Here is a 15476-nt window from a genome sequence, read left to right as displayed (position 1 = left end):
CTTTCTTTCGGTTTCATATTTTATGACTATTTTACTTTGAAATCCTTGGATTTTGGGTCGAATCTGGGTTCTTCTGCAGTCCCATAGAAACAGTTTCCCAATTATTATAAAATAATTCAGTAGGTTAAGTAAACGGCATGGTTTAGTTATAATTCCAAATAAAACATCTTGAAGAGTAAGACGAATTTGCTGATTTGAGAGTTGGTGCCAGTAATCTTGAAAATCATTCCAAAACTGTCTAACAAAGGGACACTGATACAAAAGGTGGTGTAAGGTTTCAGATTCTGCCTTGCAAAACGAGCACAGATCATCCGTTTTGAAGCCTATTTTATATAATTTAGAATTTGTGTATAAAATAGAGTTGATCACTTTGAACTGAAAACCTTTCACGTATGATTCAAACACAACAGAATGTGGCAGAGTGAAGATTTCTCTCAGCTGATCAAACGACAAATTAAAATCATTCTGCAATTTACGAACGATATTAGGAGGCCGTGCTTTTTTGCGTGCAAGTAATGAGTAATAGTCCTTTGATTTCTTTTTTGTGACATCAAAGATGTTGTCATCAATTGAAAATAATGGAGAGGCTGTAGATGGACAGGGAGAAGTAATTTTTAAAGAAGAAGGTATTGAATGTCGAAGGCCAGCCCATTGCAAAAAGTTAGTTTTGGAAATCTTATGCGACCAGTGGCAAAAAGAGTCTTCTATATTTAAACTGAAAAGTAGATCTTGAGTAAAGATCAATCCTGCCATGAAATAATTTTTGTAGAAAACTGGTCTCTTGTCAATGCGAATTTCTTTATTATTCCAAATAACATTTTGCCAGTCTCTCTGGGAGGCAAAAGAGTCACGAAAATCTGACCACCAAGAAAGTAGTTCACAATAAAACTTAGAAGAGATTTTGTAATCCTTAATATCATAGTTACAATTTAAGAAGAAAAAACCTCCCATCGGTTCTAGCAAGTGCTGTAGGTAGGTTTTCCACGTTCCATTCTGACCTTCAAAAATACGCTTTAACCATGCCAGCCTTAAGGACTTTATCATGCAATCTAAATTGATCATTTTTAATCCACCTTCCTCGTATTCATTTATTACCGAAACGCGTGTTACCTTATCCGTGCCATTCCAAAGGAATTTAAATAACAGTTGATTCAATTGTTTCACTAATTCGTTAGGTGTAGGTAGTACCGAGCACACATAAACAAACTTCGGAATAAGGAAGGATTTGATTATTGTCACCTTACCATAGACAGATAAACCTCTTGAGGACCAAATATTAATAAGTTTTTTAATGCTATCTAATCGCTCAATAAAATTCTTTTCTTTCAGTAATTTTGGATCATACGTGAAATACACCCCAGGGCGTTTATCGGCTCATTTGGCCATTTAATGCCTAACGGTTTTGCTTTATTTCTTTTAGAAGAGCCAATCCACAAACCCTCGGTTTTTGTGCTATTGATCTCGAGTCCTGAGATAATTTTGAATAAATCCAGCAGTTGAAAAAGTACCGTGGCTGAGTTGGTGTCAGCGAGTACTGCTGTTGTGTCATCTGCGTATTGTAACAATTTTGTCTCTTCTTTCCCAATGGTAATACCCTTTATAGCTGGATTTTCACGAATGCCAATAGCTAGCGTTTCCACCGCTACAATGAAAAGATAGGGAGAAAGAGGATCACCCTGTCTGACACCTCGCTCAAGTTGAGAGGATTTTGAAGTTATGCCGTTGTTCATAATACAGCTTTGTACGTTGTTGTAGAACAGTTTTACCCAGCGAAGAAAATCAGAACCAAAATTGAAGGCTTCAATACATTTAAAAAGGAAATCCCATTCAATGCTATCAAATGCCTTTTGGAAATCAATGAAGATCATTAAGCCGGGAATGTTTTCGTTGGCAGTCCAATCCATAATGTCATAGATGGAACGGATGGTTTCACCTATGAAACGATCTTTAAAATACCCTGTTTGATTATGATGAATGATATAAGGCAAAACATTTTTTAATCTCGATGCAATTACCTTAGACAGTATTTTTGCATCAACGTTCACAAGAGAAATGGGGCGCCAGTTTTCAATAAGAGAACGATCTTTTCGTTTTTTCTCAATAAGCGTGATAATCGCATGCTTTTGAGAATGGGACAACTCCCCTTTCTCAAAACATTCATTTGCACACCTTATGAAGCAATCATTGATTAAAGGCCAGAATTTTTTATAAAATTCAATTGGAATTCCATCGTTTCCTGGAGATTTGTTAGTTTGAAAGGTATCAAGAAGACGAAAACATTCCTCTGAAGTGATTTTACTTTCACAGGAGATTTTCTGTTCTTCAGAGAGTTTGCGTATATTTAAATTATTTAAAAAGGAATCGATTTCATTTTCAATATCCGGACGATTGTTTTTACTCTTGTACAAGTCGCAGTAAAATTGTTCTACCTCATTTAGTATGCAGAGTGGATTTGTTTTAATTTCGTCGTTTACATACAATTTACGTATGTGCTTCTTGACATGATTTCTCTTTTCTAAATTTAAGAAGTACTTTGTGCTCTTCTCGCCGTATTCGTGCCATCTAGCACGTGCGCGTACAATGATTCCTTTGGTTTTTTCTTCATAAAAATATTCTAGTTCTTTCTGAGCAACATCAAACAAAGTAGCATTAGAATCACTAGGGTTGCTTTCGAAAGCTTGCTTTGTTACGTTTAGTTCATTTTGGAGTTTTGTTTCCGTTTCCTTTCTTTGCTTTGCCTTTCTACTGGAGTGACGGATAGCATGAGCTCGTATATTATATTTAACCCAGTCCCACACACACCGATCGTCGGAAAGTTCTTCCCGTCCTTCTGCAATCCACACTGGAATCATTTCGGTTGTACTGTTAATATATTCTTCATCGTCTAGTAAAGAGCAATTCAACTTCCAGTAACTTGGTCCTCTACCCACATGATCAAGATTTTCGCCAATCTCTAAAAAGATCGCATCATGATCTGTTCTAATTGCTGGAATTATATCCGTCAGTTGTACCGAATCGGTTAAGTTATTCGAAATTAACCAATAGTCAAGACGACAAAAGATTCGAGGAGATTTTTTACTCCATGTGAAGCTCCTAGTATCTGGGTTTTTAATTCTCCAAATATCTACTAAATCAAGTTCACTTTTCAAGCAATCGATACAGGATGTCACGGATTATCGTTCAATGAGAATGCCACCTTTCTTATCAATAGCAGGATTTAGGGGGCAGTTAAAATCGCCTCCAATAATGATGTTACTTTCACAATCTAGATCCACATTTTGTGCTGTAATAAGTAGTTTGTTGAGGAAGGCAACAATATCTTTATCCTTGTTTGGCGCGTATACATTTATGAGCACATACATCTTATCTTTGATTTCAGCTTTTAGAACAATATAGCGTCCCAAAGGGTCAAAAATTTTTTGGTGTATAGTACAATCAACATCTTTCTTAATTAGAATTGCAACACCACAGGAATTTGAACTGCCATGACAAGTAATGAGCTCTGCACCCCATTCGTTTTTCCACTGATTTTCTACTGTTGCTGTAGAATGGGTTTCTTGCAGAAAAGAAATGTCTGCGCGTTTCCGGCACCAAGTAAAAATTGTTCTTCTTTTTTAAAGTTACTTATGCCCCTTACATTTAGCGATAGTAATTTGAGCGCCTCAGTCATTTTATAACCCCAAAGGTGTTACTAATGAGACCGCAGAAGAAGGAAAAAAAAGGAAAAGTGCTAATGAAGTATCCGAAGTGGTAAATGTAAATGCAAATCCAAAAACATAGAACAGGGGACGTTGAAAGATCAAAAACAAATAAGATACGAAAAAAAAAGCGTCACAGATGCAACTAAACCTGAACACTTGATAGAACAGACTCCACCTAAAAATAAGTACAACTAACAAAAGCGAGAATGGTACGACACTAATTCAACGAACTGAGTAAAATACAAAAAAAATAGACACAGATACAGAAATCAAACATCTGGCGCGCATTTAGTCACTACAGCTCTCCATCTGCGTGAGCACTGCTCATTATTTCACCGTAGTAGGGACGATTTTCTGTTTCCTTTCCTCTGTAAACTTGACCATTTATTATTAATTTGTCAACCTTGAAGAAGGCTTGTTGTTTCTCTCGCTTAGCATTTTTCAGAACCGGGTATAACTTTCCATGAATGTCATCTATTTCTTTGGGATAATCATTAGAAAGTCCAATTCCAGTATGTTTCAAATTTTTGACTGAAGACCAAACAAACTGTTTGTCTTGGTAAAAGCTGAATTTAGCAATTATTGGTCGAGGCTTGGCAGGATTAACGGAGTTTTTGCGAGTCGGCAAACGGTGGACACGCTCAAATTGGATGTCATCTACATCTTCTTTCGAGATATTCATTTTTTCTTCAAACATTGATCTTACTAATTCTTCTGTATGACTGGGTGTCTCACCTCTAATTTCCGGAAGGTTGAAGATCTTTATATTCTCTCTACGTGTGTACGCCTCCAATTTGATATTCCGGCATTTTTGCTTATGGACTTCAGCCTTCAGCTTCTTTTCATCCTCTCGGTTTACTGCTATCTGGGAGCACGTGTAGGCCACAGTAGCTTTCAATTCAGCTAGTTCTCTTCCATTAAAATCCAACGCATTTCTCAATTCCTTGTTTTCAGGTTCTACCTCTGTTAAACGGGTTTTCAGAGCTTCAAATTCGGGCAGTAAGGCCAAAAGTTGATCGATTTTGGCCTCCATTCTCTGCATGTACATCGAGGCGTCGCAACAATGGCCGCTGTCCACGATAGATTCCTCGTCAGTTTGAGAGCCATTATCACGTTGTCTTTTACGCGTAGGCCTTCTTTCATTTGAATCCATGTTATCCAGGTCTTCATTCATAATTGCAGCAGATGTAAAGCTGAGAAAAACTACCGCTGACCGCTCTGGTTTGAATTTGTTTACCGTCTCCCACATCGAGGGGGCGCGCCCCCTCGATGTGCGAGGAACTTTGTTAAGCCGAAACTTGCCAGAATATTAAGACTCCATTGAAATCGTGGCCCCTCATTACGTTGTATAGCGTAAGGGAGCACACCTCCCTTCTTCCCTCATCCCTCAAACAGTGACCTGGGAGGAAGGTTTAGGTGATCACCGTCAGAACTTTATCCTAAAGCCAAAACTTTGCCGGCAATCGTGCAAACAACATTGCCCAACACACCTGTGCGCAGGCAAGGTACACTCGTTTTGTAGACTTTTTAATTTTGTGGTTTAGGCTGATCGGAACTGAACGTCCTTAACTTAAGAACTTTATCCATACATAAATTATTTCAGAAAATAATGTTGAAGTGAGTCAACAGAGAGTACACGTTCCAGTCGATGATAAGAAAACCACATTGTGTATGCAATGGGGTTTGTATTCTAACATTCTGGGATCAATTAGACCGTGACACTGTCACCGTCCTCATGTCCTCAGTAAACCGAATAGTTAATGGTCTTTCAAAGAATGCGCGTCTCGCAAAATTTTACTCAAATATCAAGCGGCAGAAATTGCATTATTTCTATTGGAAAAAAAAAAAGAAGAATTCCGTCCATTGCCAAAGAAAGACTGAAAGACTGTTAGAACCTTATCAAAACCCTTCAGTTTGACAAAAAAGCACCCAAACTATTCAGGTAACTCTCACATAAATCATCGCCAACAACTCCTATCAACAAACCAACACGAAACACGTTCCTCCGTTGATAAAATTCGTTTCACAAAGACATTGTGCTCAAGTTACGCGTCTTTTCTGTAATATTGCTCTTCGATCGGCTCGGAACGTTAAATGTTTGTCACATTCAAAAAATAAATATCACATCCACTTACATGTTAAACAGTAACATTAAGATTTCAACCCAAAATGCTAATATACAACAAGCTGAAAAACTCAAATGATACTCACACGCCAGTGTTACAAGCCTTGGTCTGTTTTGCAGGGCAGGCTTTTCCGCCACACGAACTGTGCCTTTGGATAACTGGCGTCCGAGAATGGCTTGACATCCCACACCCCAAGCACTTGCTCCAAGGACTCCATGAATATACACAGTTCACAGGACAGCAGTTTGTATTGCATCTTCTTGTTTCTCTTAGGTGATAGGCACATCCCCCTCCACAAGATTCCGTTACAGTTTTTTCGCCGCATACGAGTGGTCAGTCCTCCTCTGCAAGGTCGCGTACACGAGCTCCAACCAGTCCAACTGCTTACTGTACAATGCGTGGCGGAACAACGTCTGCGCCTCCGACGACGACGCCAGGCGTTTGAAGGCGTAAAAACGACAGCGATTATCCCAAGCGCTAAGATTACAGTAGTGCATCTCACCATTATTGGAAATCAGCGTTAAAATTTGCTTTAAACGTCGCCTTAAACGTCGCCAAGGCTGCTGGTGTTGTGGTTTGTAAGCCGGTAAATATTGCAGATCTATTGTACGTCTAACCAGAGGTGTTACCGACAGGAAGTGCAGTGTACATCAGTAAGACCTCAAATGGTTACTTGAAATCGTGCTGGATTTTTCAAACTTGATCCTTTTTCTTAAGTGAGATAGTATGCCCTGACGTATCAAAGTACAATTGTAAATAACCAACTTAACCCGGGTTAAGATACTTTGGCTTTTCATGAAATGAAACAGGGACAGACAACGGTAACATTTCATTGAGTTCCCAGATCGTTTTATATTCCTTTAAGCTTATCTATTTACTGTAAGCTAACACAGTTTCAAACAAAACCAAACAAAATCTTCCTTGAATTTACGAGCGTAGCTGCTGTTGTTTTTCGAAAGTGCCAGATGACCTTTTTTCGCTCTTGAAACGACTGATATATTTTTGTTCCGAAAACAAAAGGAATTAGTGTTCCAGTATTACGAATTTTTGAGGTGACGTTTCGCCACGGAAAACCATCGTTTCTCTTCAAAACTAAATCCGAATTTCTGAGGCGATTGAGACATTCCGAACAGAGATTCAACGTGAACTGAAATGTCTAGTCGCCAGGTTCGCCTCAGCTGATCACGTGCATGGATTGCGTCAAAGGAATACAATACAAATAACCGAATTTAGGTTACACTATACTTTTTTGGCTTGTGTGTATTAACAGATTAATTCTGTACGAACATCTACGCAGAAATCAGCTGCACTTCCATAGAGTTGCTTTAAATTTTGTTTTTATGGTACAATGTAACAAAAGATAAGGCCATAATCCCCCACGGCCTTTGATCTCCATGTTAAGAATTTCACGGATTTAAAATTTTAAGCTTACAACATAGCTCAGGTAATATTCCAACGAAAATATTAGTCAACATTGAACCATCATACCAATGAGTTACATTTGATCTCCTCATTTAAGCACGTTTTTCTCTTAGAAAACGTTTTATTATCTCTAAAGTTAAGAACAACACACGTTAACGAATCCTTATCATATAGAACTGGTGTGTCCACCCCGTACTCGAATTTGCCTCGAAAGCATAAGAAAAGCATAAGAAAACAGTAACACAGGAAAGAAACCCAAAAAGCTTTCATTTCAATTGCCACACTGTGGAACAATCTCCCTGGTAGAGTACGCAATGCAGCCAATGTGTCAGAGTTTAAACGCGGCCTCGCGAAAACTAACTTTAACGTAGTGGCTTTGTAGGCAGCTACGATGTTTGGGAAAGATCTTAAATGTAAAAAGCCGTGGTAACACGAAACCAATTTTACCCGAGAAAATATAAAATAGATTTACGTGAGGAAAGCGGTTTTGTACGTGTAATCGACTCACTCCGGGTAAAGTTACCTGGCCACTGAAATTTCCATGGTTACGTCAAGAATTTTGACAGAACCTTAGTTGGATTGTAGGATCGATCAGTTTCCCCAGATGAACTAACCAATGAAATACTGTGTTTAGACAGCGATTTGACAGCTTCATCGCTGGATGTTGATTTCATGATGTTTTCATCATGCCATTGATTGGCTAAGTGGAGATGGAAATCACAAACAAAGCTTCTTGACGAGCAATGCTGTAAGCATTAAATGCTTACAAACACATGGTTAAATTCTGCCGCATAACAACCTTGTACATATACATGCTCTTACCTTCATTAGAAATTCTGGGCGAGAATAAAGTGAGGAGAGCGAGCCGCCGAATTACGGACACTTGTTTGAGCAAACGAGTTGGGAAAATGATTTTATGACATCGTGCAGTACGAGAAAGGCAAATGCAACAACAATAAATACGAGCAAGAAAAGCAGAAACATCGCTTTGCTAACGTTCCCACTATGTAAGAATTCAGCGATTTAACCCGCCGGTAAAAGGGAAACCGTGGGTAAATTAATTGAGGAAAGATTTTTTTTTTGTGGAAATATAGGTATTTTTAATTGGGATGTAGTCTTAAGTAATATATCTTTTTTTATTGATTCATGTAACTACATTTGTTAGTTTTTCTTTTTCAATTTTTATTTTTAAATTTGTTCCACGTTCACCTATAGTCCCGTATTACGTTGCATCGCGTTGTATTGCATTGCGACAGAGTCTCTCGCTCCAGGGGACAAGCAGAGCCAAGACCCTTGGAACGAGGTTACGTGCTTACAAGTTTATTTTTAAAAACTGTCACACTAGGTACGGTAACTATGATGAAAAAATTCGAAGCTCGTTGCTGATCACAGAGAAGTGTCACTAGGTAATTGAACTACATTAAATAGCACTGTCTTTTCTCTACAAATATTGCTGAATATCAAAAACCCTTTGGGTTTCGTTAGCAACACTAGCTACGAACTGCGTTTATAGTGCTGTCTAGAAGATTCCCGCTGTGAGTGCGTTGAGAGTGCCCCGAAAAAGTAGCCTGAGTACTATCAGGCTTTTTGGGAGGGAGGGGAGAGGGAGGAGGAAGAAATGTCCTCTTCTCCTCCTCTCCCCTCCCCTCCCTCTCCACTCCCCCATCCCTTTAGGAAGACCTGATACTCAGGTTACCGAAAAAGTAACAGCTGACTCAGGGAAGCAATGTTTAGTTTAGGGATATGATAAGATTAAGTTTAAGTACAATCTGTTAAATGCCGCAAAAAAAAAAAAATACACATATATGATACTCTAGTTGTCGGAAACTTAGAACATTTCTCCGACATAAGGTAAAGCAGCTTTCTTTGTAGCTCGCCGGGATGGTTAATGTTGCATCGTGTGCCGGTCAAGCTGCCACTGCAGAAGTCGCTCAAAATAAATGGTAACATCAATCTTTAACCCCCGCTTTTCATTCCGACATTCACAGGCAACGCCAACATTTCATCGTTGATAAGCATAGGAAATGTGGCGTCTTTGTGTGTGTGTGTGCTGGTGGGGGGTAGGGTACTTGAAGTACCATCATCGAATCGATTCGATGGTTATGGTCGATGGCCCTTGAGGGAAGGACGTCACTCCACACTCACCGTAAAAGTCAAGTTTAAGGTGTCCGCGTCCGCTTGATATAGGTGTCCGTTCAATACAGGTTCTTTTTACAGTGAATGGGGGGTAAAAAAAAATGGGACTTCTGTTGCCGTCCGCTTAATAGAGGGCGTCCGCTTAATATGGGGTCCGCGTAATACGGGTTTCACTATATTATCAAAACTGTTTCAGTTTACTGACACAAGTTGCACCGGGCACTTTTGATAGCTTTGTAAACAAACTACAAAAGCTACAAATAAAGCGGACGGCTGGGCCAGGGCAAGCACCCTTTCACTGTGTGAAAAAATATGGCAGGTCGGAAAGTTCGATGAATATTCAGGTCGCATTTGTGGGTGTCACGAAGGCCTGCGTTTGCCGGCGTTCAGTGGTTAACCGCTACTTTACTCTCGCTCAGGAACTTTTCCTTCGCGCTAACAACATCGAAAACGCAGTAATCATGCAACACCCCTGTACGCAGGTTAGGTATGCTATTCCTTAATGACAGCGCATAAAGAAACTCTGTGGTTTTGATGACGTGGAGCCAGAGTAGCAACAGAACTTTCTTTCGTCATGTTTTGGCAATTTTGAGCCTGAAAACGTGCTTAACAGCACAGCATTTTACTAAACAATGCAGAAAAACGTTCTCTCGGCTTTAAAATACAGTGTTCTTAACTTACCACGATGGTACAGTATTTCAGTATATAACGAGGAAGTGACTCAATGGATAATTTGGTACACGTTCCAACCGATGATAAATAACTACGCAATATGTGTTGCTATATGAGGTTTAGGGATAAACTGGACGATACATAAACATTTATTAGACCTTGAAACTTGTAATGTTTCAAACTAAGTGGGCAAACTACAGACTTCCTTACCAATCCTCAGCCTGGGCATGTTTTTGAGACGTTCTCAAAACGTTTCGGCCAATTCATCCTCGACATTCGTATAATAAAGGAAGAGTGTAAAGACCATTTCATTCGGGGTAAGATCCACCCTTTACAAACAGGATACAAATTACCATGTTTGTATATGAAGAAACCAAATTCGATGCCAAAGAATGACAATGAAAGAACGTAACGGTAAACTGCAGCTGCGTAACCTTATTGAAATCTGCTGACGAAAGGACCTACTTCCACTCCACCCAAATCAAACTCGTACCAACAGACCAACACGAAACATTCTACGCCATTGCGTGGATATAATTCATTAGACAAAGACATTCTAAAAGCTCAAATCGGCACATTTTCTGTGGCAAATGCTGTTTACTCGGCTCGGAACTTTTAATACTTGGACATATTTATAAAATAATAATTATTATAATCACCTGATAGAACGATTTCAATACTGAACACCTAAGACAAAATCAACAAACTCAAAAGATACTCACACGCCGGTGTAACAAGCCTTGGTCTGTTTTGCAGGGCAGGCTCTACCGCCACAGGAACTGCTTCTATAGATAACTGGCGCCCGAGAATGGCTTGATATCCCACATCCCGAGCACTTGCTCCAAGGTCTCCATGAATATGTACAGACGGTTCACAGGACAGCAGTTTGTATTACATCTTCTCATTTCTACTAGATGATACGGACATCCTCCGCCACAAGACTCCCTTCTAGTTTTCCACCGCGTACGATTAGTCAGTCCTCCACCGCAAGATTGACTACACGGGCTCCACATACTCCAACCGCTAACTCTACAATGCCTGGGGTAACAACTACGACGACGGCGGCGCCAGGCGCTGGAAGGCGTGAAGACGACGAATACGGTTGCAAGCGCTAAAATGATAGCAGCGCATCTCACCATTATTGGAAAGTGGCATTAAAGTCCAATTTAAATGTGTCTTTTTCGCTCTTTTTCGACAATTCAACGAACTTCCTTCGTCACCAAGGCTGCTGGTGTTGTGGTATGTACGCTGGTAAATATCGCAGATCTATTGTACGTCTAACCAGAGGTGTTACCGCGAGAAAGTGCAGTGTACATCAGTAAGAGCTCAAATGGCTACTGAAAATCGTGCTGGATTTTTTAAACTTGATCCTTTTCTCAAGTTGTAATCCATTTCCTCCTAGCCATTTGCATTTCCGTACGTATCAAAGTACATTTGCAAATAACAAAGTTAAAGGGGCAGTGTCATCTTTTTTTAGTATCACTTGAGTAGCGTAAAACCATATTTGTATTGATTGGAACAATAGAATAATGGTTCAAGTTTGTTAACAATAACCCTGCCACAGCACACAAAGTAGTATCAATCATATTTGTCTGCGGATGGCTAGGAGGAAATGGATTACAACTTGAAAAAATTGGCCATTTTTTTTTAAGTTCCTATAGTGAATTTTGGAGAAACTGCTAAAAACTAATTAAAGTTTACTCTTTCGCGGCTAAATAATTTCATATTTTCCTCCAAGAGCAATTTCTCGTTAAAGAAAGGGTTCTTTGTCACATATTTGAATAGTTTTGGCAAGCATACAGCAAAATCTTCGTGATAGTGCCCGCCTTAACCAGGGTTAAATACTGCGGCTTTCCATGAAATGAACAAGGGACTGATAACGGTAACATTTCATTGAGTTCCCAGCTCGTTTTATATTCTTTTAAAAACGTATCTATTTACTGTAAGCTAACCCAGTTTCAAACAAAAACAAACAAAATCTCGTTCCTCGAATTTACGAGCGTAGCTGCTGTTGTTTTTCGAAAGTGCCAGTTGACCTTTTTTCGCTCTTGAAACGACATATTTTTTGTTCCGAAAACAAAAGGAATTAGTTTTCCAATATTACGAATTTTTGAGGTGACGTTTGGCCACGGGAAACCATCGTTTCTCTTAAAAACTAAATCCGAATTTTTGAGGCGACTGAGACATTCCGAACAGATTTTCAGCGTCAACTGAAATGATTAGTTGCCAGGTTCGTGCCTCAGCTGATCACGTGGATTGCGTCGAAGGAATAAAATACAATTAACCGAATTAAGGTTACACTAAACTTTGTTGGCTCGTGTGTCAGTATTACCAGATTAAATCTGCACGAACATCTACGCAGAAATCAGCTGCACTTCCATAGAGTTGCTTTAAAATTTTGTTTAAAGGGTACAATGTTACAAAAGACAAGGCCATAATCCCCCAAGGCCTTTGATCTCCATGTTAAGAATTTCACGGATTTAAAATTTAAGCTTACAACATGGCGCAAGTAATATTTCAATGAAAATATTAGTCAACATTGAACTATCATGTCAATGAGTTACATTTAATTTCCTCATTTAAGCATGTTTTTCTCTCAGAAAACGTTTTATTATCACTAAAGGTAAGAGCAACACTCATTAACGAATCCTTATCATATAGCAACAAGAATAAATACCGAGCAAGACAAGCAGAAACATCGCTTTGCTAACGTTCCAACTATGTAAGAATTTAGCGGGGGAAAAAGCTCCAATGGGAAGCCTTTTGTTTCCAGTAACCGACTTAACTCGTCGGTAAATGGAAATCGTGGGTAAATTTATTGAGGACAGATTTTTTTAGAAATATAGGTATTTTTCATTGGGATGTAGTCTTAAGTAATATATATTTCTTTATGTATATTTGTTAGTTTTTCTCTTGTAATGTTTATTTTTAAATTTGTTCCTCGTTCGCCTATAGTCCCTGTAGCTCTTAGGTGCAACGCGGTTAAATAAAAGTAGTTTGTATCGCCTTGCATCTAGCCTGCGAGCAAGCTCTCATGGGGGTGGGGGACGGGAGGGGGAAAGAGGAGAGAGCTTGCAACGATGTCTCAGGAATTTTCATTTCTGCGTTGAATTTTTCAACGCAAAATGCTGATTGGTGGATATTGAATTTGGTGCTTACGTCATTGCTCTTCGTGTGCGTCGTGTTGACAACACAAAAATGGTGGCGGTTTCTCTCTGTGAAGGTTGCGAGAATTTCTCTAAATAACTTAGGTTTTCTCTGGAATTAAAACCCGAGCAAAGTCAAGCTGCCAATGCTTTACTTCAAAGTAGCGATGTTCTTGCAGTTTTACCTACGAGATTTGGGACAAGTTTGATATTTCAACCTTTTGCAGCAATTGAAAGTCTAAAGTCTAACATCAAACAATGTTAGTTGTTTGCCCATTGCAAAGTATCATTATTTGATCGCATAGGCAGGAAAAATGGGGAAGCCTGCTGCTTCGATTGCCGATATTTCAGATGGAGAGTCAAGGTCGGCCAAATTTAAGCTTTTGGTTGGTGTTTGGCTCAGCTGAAAAAAATATGAACATCTTTCAGCTTACGCCACAAATCAAAGCTTTCTGAATATATTGACTCAATTCCGAGTGCTTCGGTAAGGCGTTGGCAGCGAACTGCCAGTTTTTTAGGGCAACGCTCTTTAGAAGCGCAATGATTTCCTTTTGATCTGGCACTCTCACGTCTGCTTTGCTACTCGTTCACAACATCACAAATTTCACACGAGTTGAGTGTTCCAATGAAACCACATTGTCGATATTGAGAATTGCGTCCTCGTTTTCGGAGACCCGGCTGCAAAATTGAGATTCTTCCGATTTCCTTACACTGCTTCTTTTTTCCCTGGCCGGACCGTGTCAAGTTTTCGACATTTTTTATGTCCAGTAGTTTTGTGGCGTTGACACTGCAGTCGGCAAGATTCGCTTGACCCTTGGGACGACATTTGTGACCTCGACCTTTTGGTCAATCGGCTTTTAGTGTGCTCACAATTAAGTAAAATACTTCACTTAATTTTCTGATTTTTCTGGCACTCGGTAGGCATACTCGATCAGAGAAACTATAGTTTCTGTCAGCAAGGATTCCCGTCTTTCGAAGTGTATCTGATAACATTGTACCTTTCACATGTTTGTTTACGTTTGCTATCGTTTCTGGTTTGCGCTGATTAGCCAAATTCTGACAGCTAGGACAGCAGGGAGCCGCGGGGGAGTATTAGGGGCGGCATTCAAATTCCTGAGACATCGTTGCAAGCTCTCTCCTCTTTCCCCCCTCCCGCCCCCCACCCCCAAGAGAGCTTGCTCGCAGGCTATGGACTTTACCAAACAAGTCGCAAACCAAGAGATCGCTGACGATGAAGTAATGGTCTCGTTCGATGTCGTTTCACTCTTTACTGCCATTCCGGTTGACAAGGCTTGTGACTACATCAGAAAAAAGCTAGACGAGGACACCACGCTACACTTAAGAACGAAGCTCAACACCGATGAAATCATCTCCCTCTTGGAATTCACCCTCTCCAACAACTACTTTATGTTCAACGACTCTGTCTACAAACAGATACATGGATGTGCAATGGGGAGCCCAGTTAGCCCAGTCGTAGCTAACCTCTGCATGCAGGTAATTGAAGAATCGGCTATCGCCGCCTCAACAACACCCCCAAAAGTCTGGAAACGTTACGTAGACGACAGTTTTGTCATAATAAAGAAACACTCCGTTAGCAAGTTCCACGATACTCTAAATGCAGTTGACGCTAAAATATCTTTCACCCTCGAAACTGAGAACAATGGCCAAATTTCCTTTCTTGACACCTTGATAACCAGGAAGAATTGGACAATTACTATCGGCGTCTATCGAAAGCCCACACACACTGACAGATACCTGGACTTTAACTCTCATCACGAGTTAAAACACAAATTAAGTACTGCCTCTACCCTCCTAAATAGGCCGATCAACCTCCCGAGCACCTCCGAAGGAGTAAAGAAAGAGCTGACCCACGTTTCCGATGCGTTGAAATCAAATGGCTATCCATCAGCAATTATATCGAACATCCTAAAGAAGACTTCGACCCCTGAAATCATCCCTTCCCCTGAAGAGTTAGTGGGAATGTTCTTTAGGTTGATAGACCCACCAGATTCCCAAAATAGCTTTGCAGTTTTACCATACATCAAAGGCGTCACTGAACCACTTACAAGAATTCTTAACAAGAACGGCATCCGAGCCACCACCAGACCGGTCAAGACCCTGCAACAAGAATTTGTGTCTCCCAAATCTAGACCCCCATCAGATCGGCAAACGAACGTTGTCTATAAAATCCCCTGTGCGGACTGCACATGGAGTTACATTGGAGAAACGAGCAGATGTTTACACACTAGAAAAAAGGAACATATTCGAAACAC

The 15476-nt window shown here is 39.9% G+C and overlaps 5 protein-coding genes across 15 annotated transcripts in view; 2 read left to right on the top strand and 3 right to left on the bottom strand.

The window, feature by feature from the left end:
- The window catches only part of LOC146459731 (uncharacterized), a 174935-nt gene that overhangs the window by 52444 nt on the left and 107015 nt on the right, over window positions 1-15476 (bottom strand). The window lies entirely within an intron of this gene.
- LOC146459734 (uncharacterized) overlaps window positions 1-15476 on the bottom strand; it is a 159204-nt gene that overhangs the window by 80839 nt on the left and 62889 nt on the right. The gene's annotated exons all lie outside the window — the stretch shown is intronic.
- The window catches only part of LOC146459735 (borealin-like), a 135543-nt gene that overhangs the window by 100637 nt on the left and 19430 nt on the right, over window positions 1-15476 (top strand). The gene's annotated exons all lie outside the window — the stretch shown is intronic.
- Window positions 1-15476, bottom strand: part of LOC146459736 (uncharacterized) — a 73145-nt gene that overhangs the window by 52469 nt on the left and 5200 nt on the right. The window lies entirely within an intron of this gene.
- LOC146459737 (uncharacterized) overlaps window positions 14443-15476 on the top strand; it is a 1338-nt gene continuing 304 nt past the window's right edge. The window contains exon 1 of the mRNA XM_085089203.1: window positions 14443-15476. This exon is cut by the window's right edge and continues 304 nt beyond it. Coding sequence (XP_084945329.1) covers window positions 14443-15476 — 1034 coding nt within the window.

Source organism: Pavona decussata, unplaced genomic scaffold (assembly GCF_977016875.1).
Source record: "Pavona decussata unplaced genomic scaffold, jaPavDecu1.1 SCAFFOLD_217, whole genome shotgun sequence".
Classification (NCBI taxonomy): domain Eukaryota; kingdom Metazoa; phylum Cnidaria; class Anthozoa; order Scleractinia; family Agariciidae; genus Pavona; species Pavona decussata.
The sequence above is the reverse complement of the archived record's forward strand: the minus strand, read 5'-3'. Positions and strand labels throughout refer to the sequence as shown.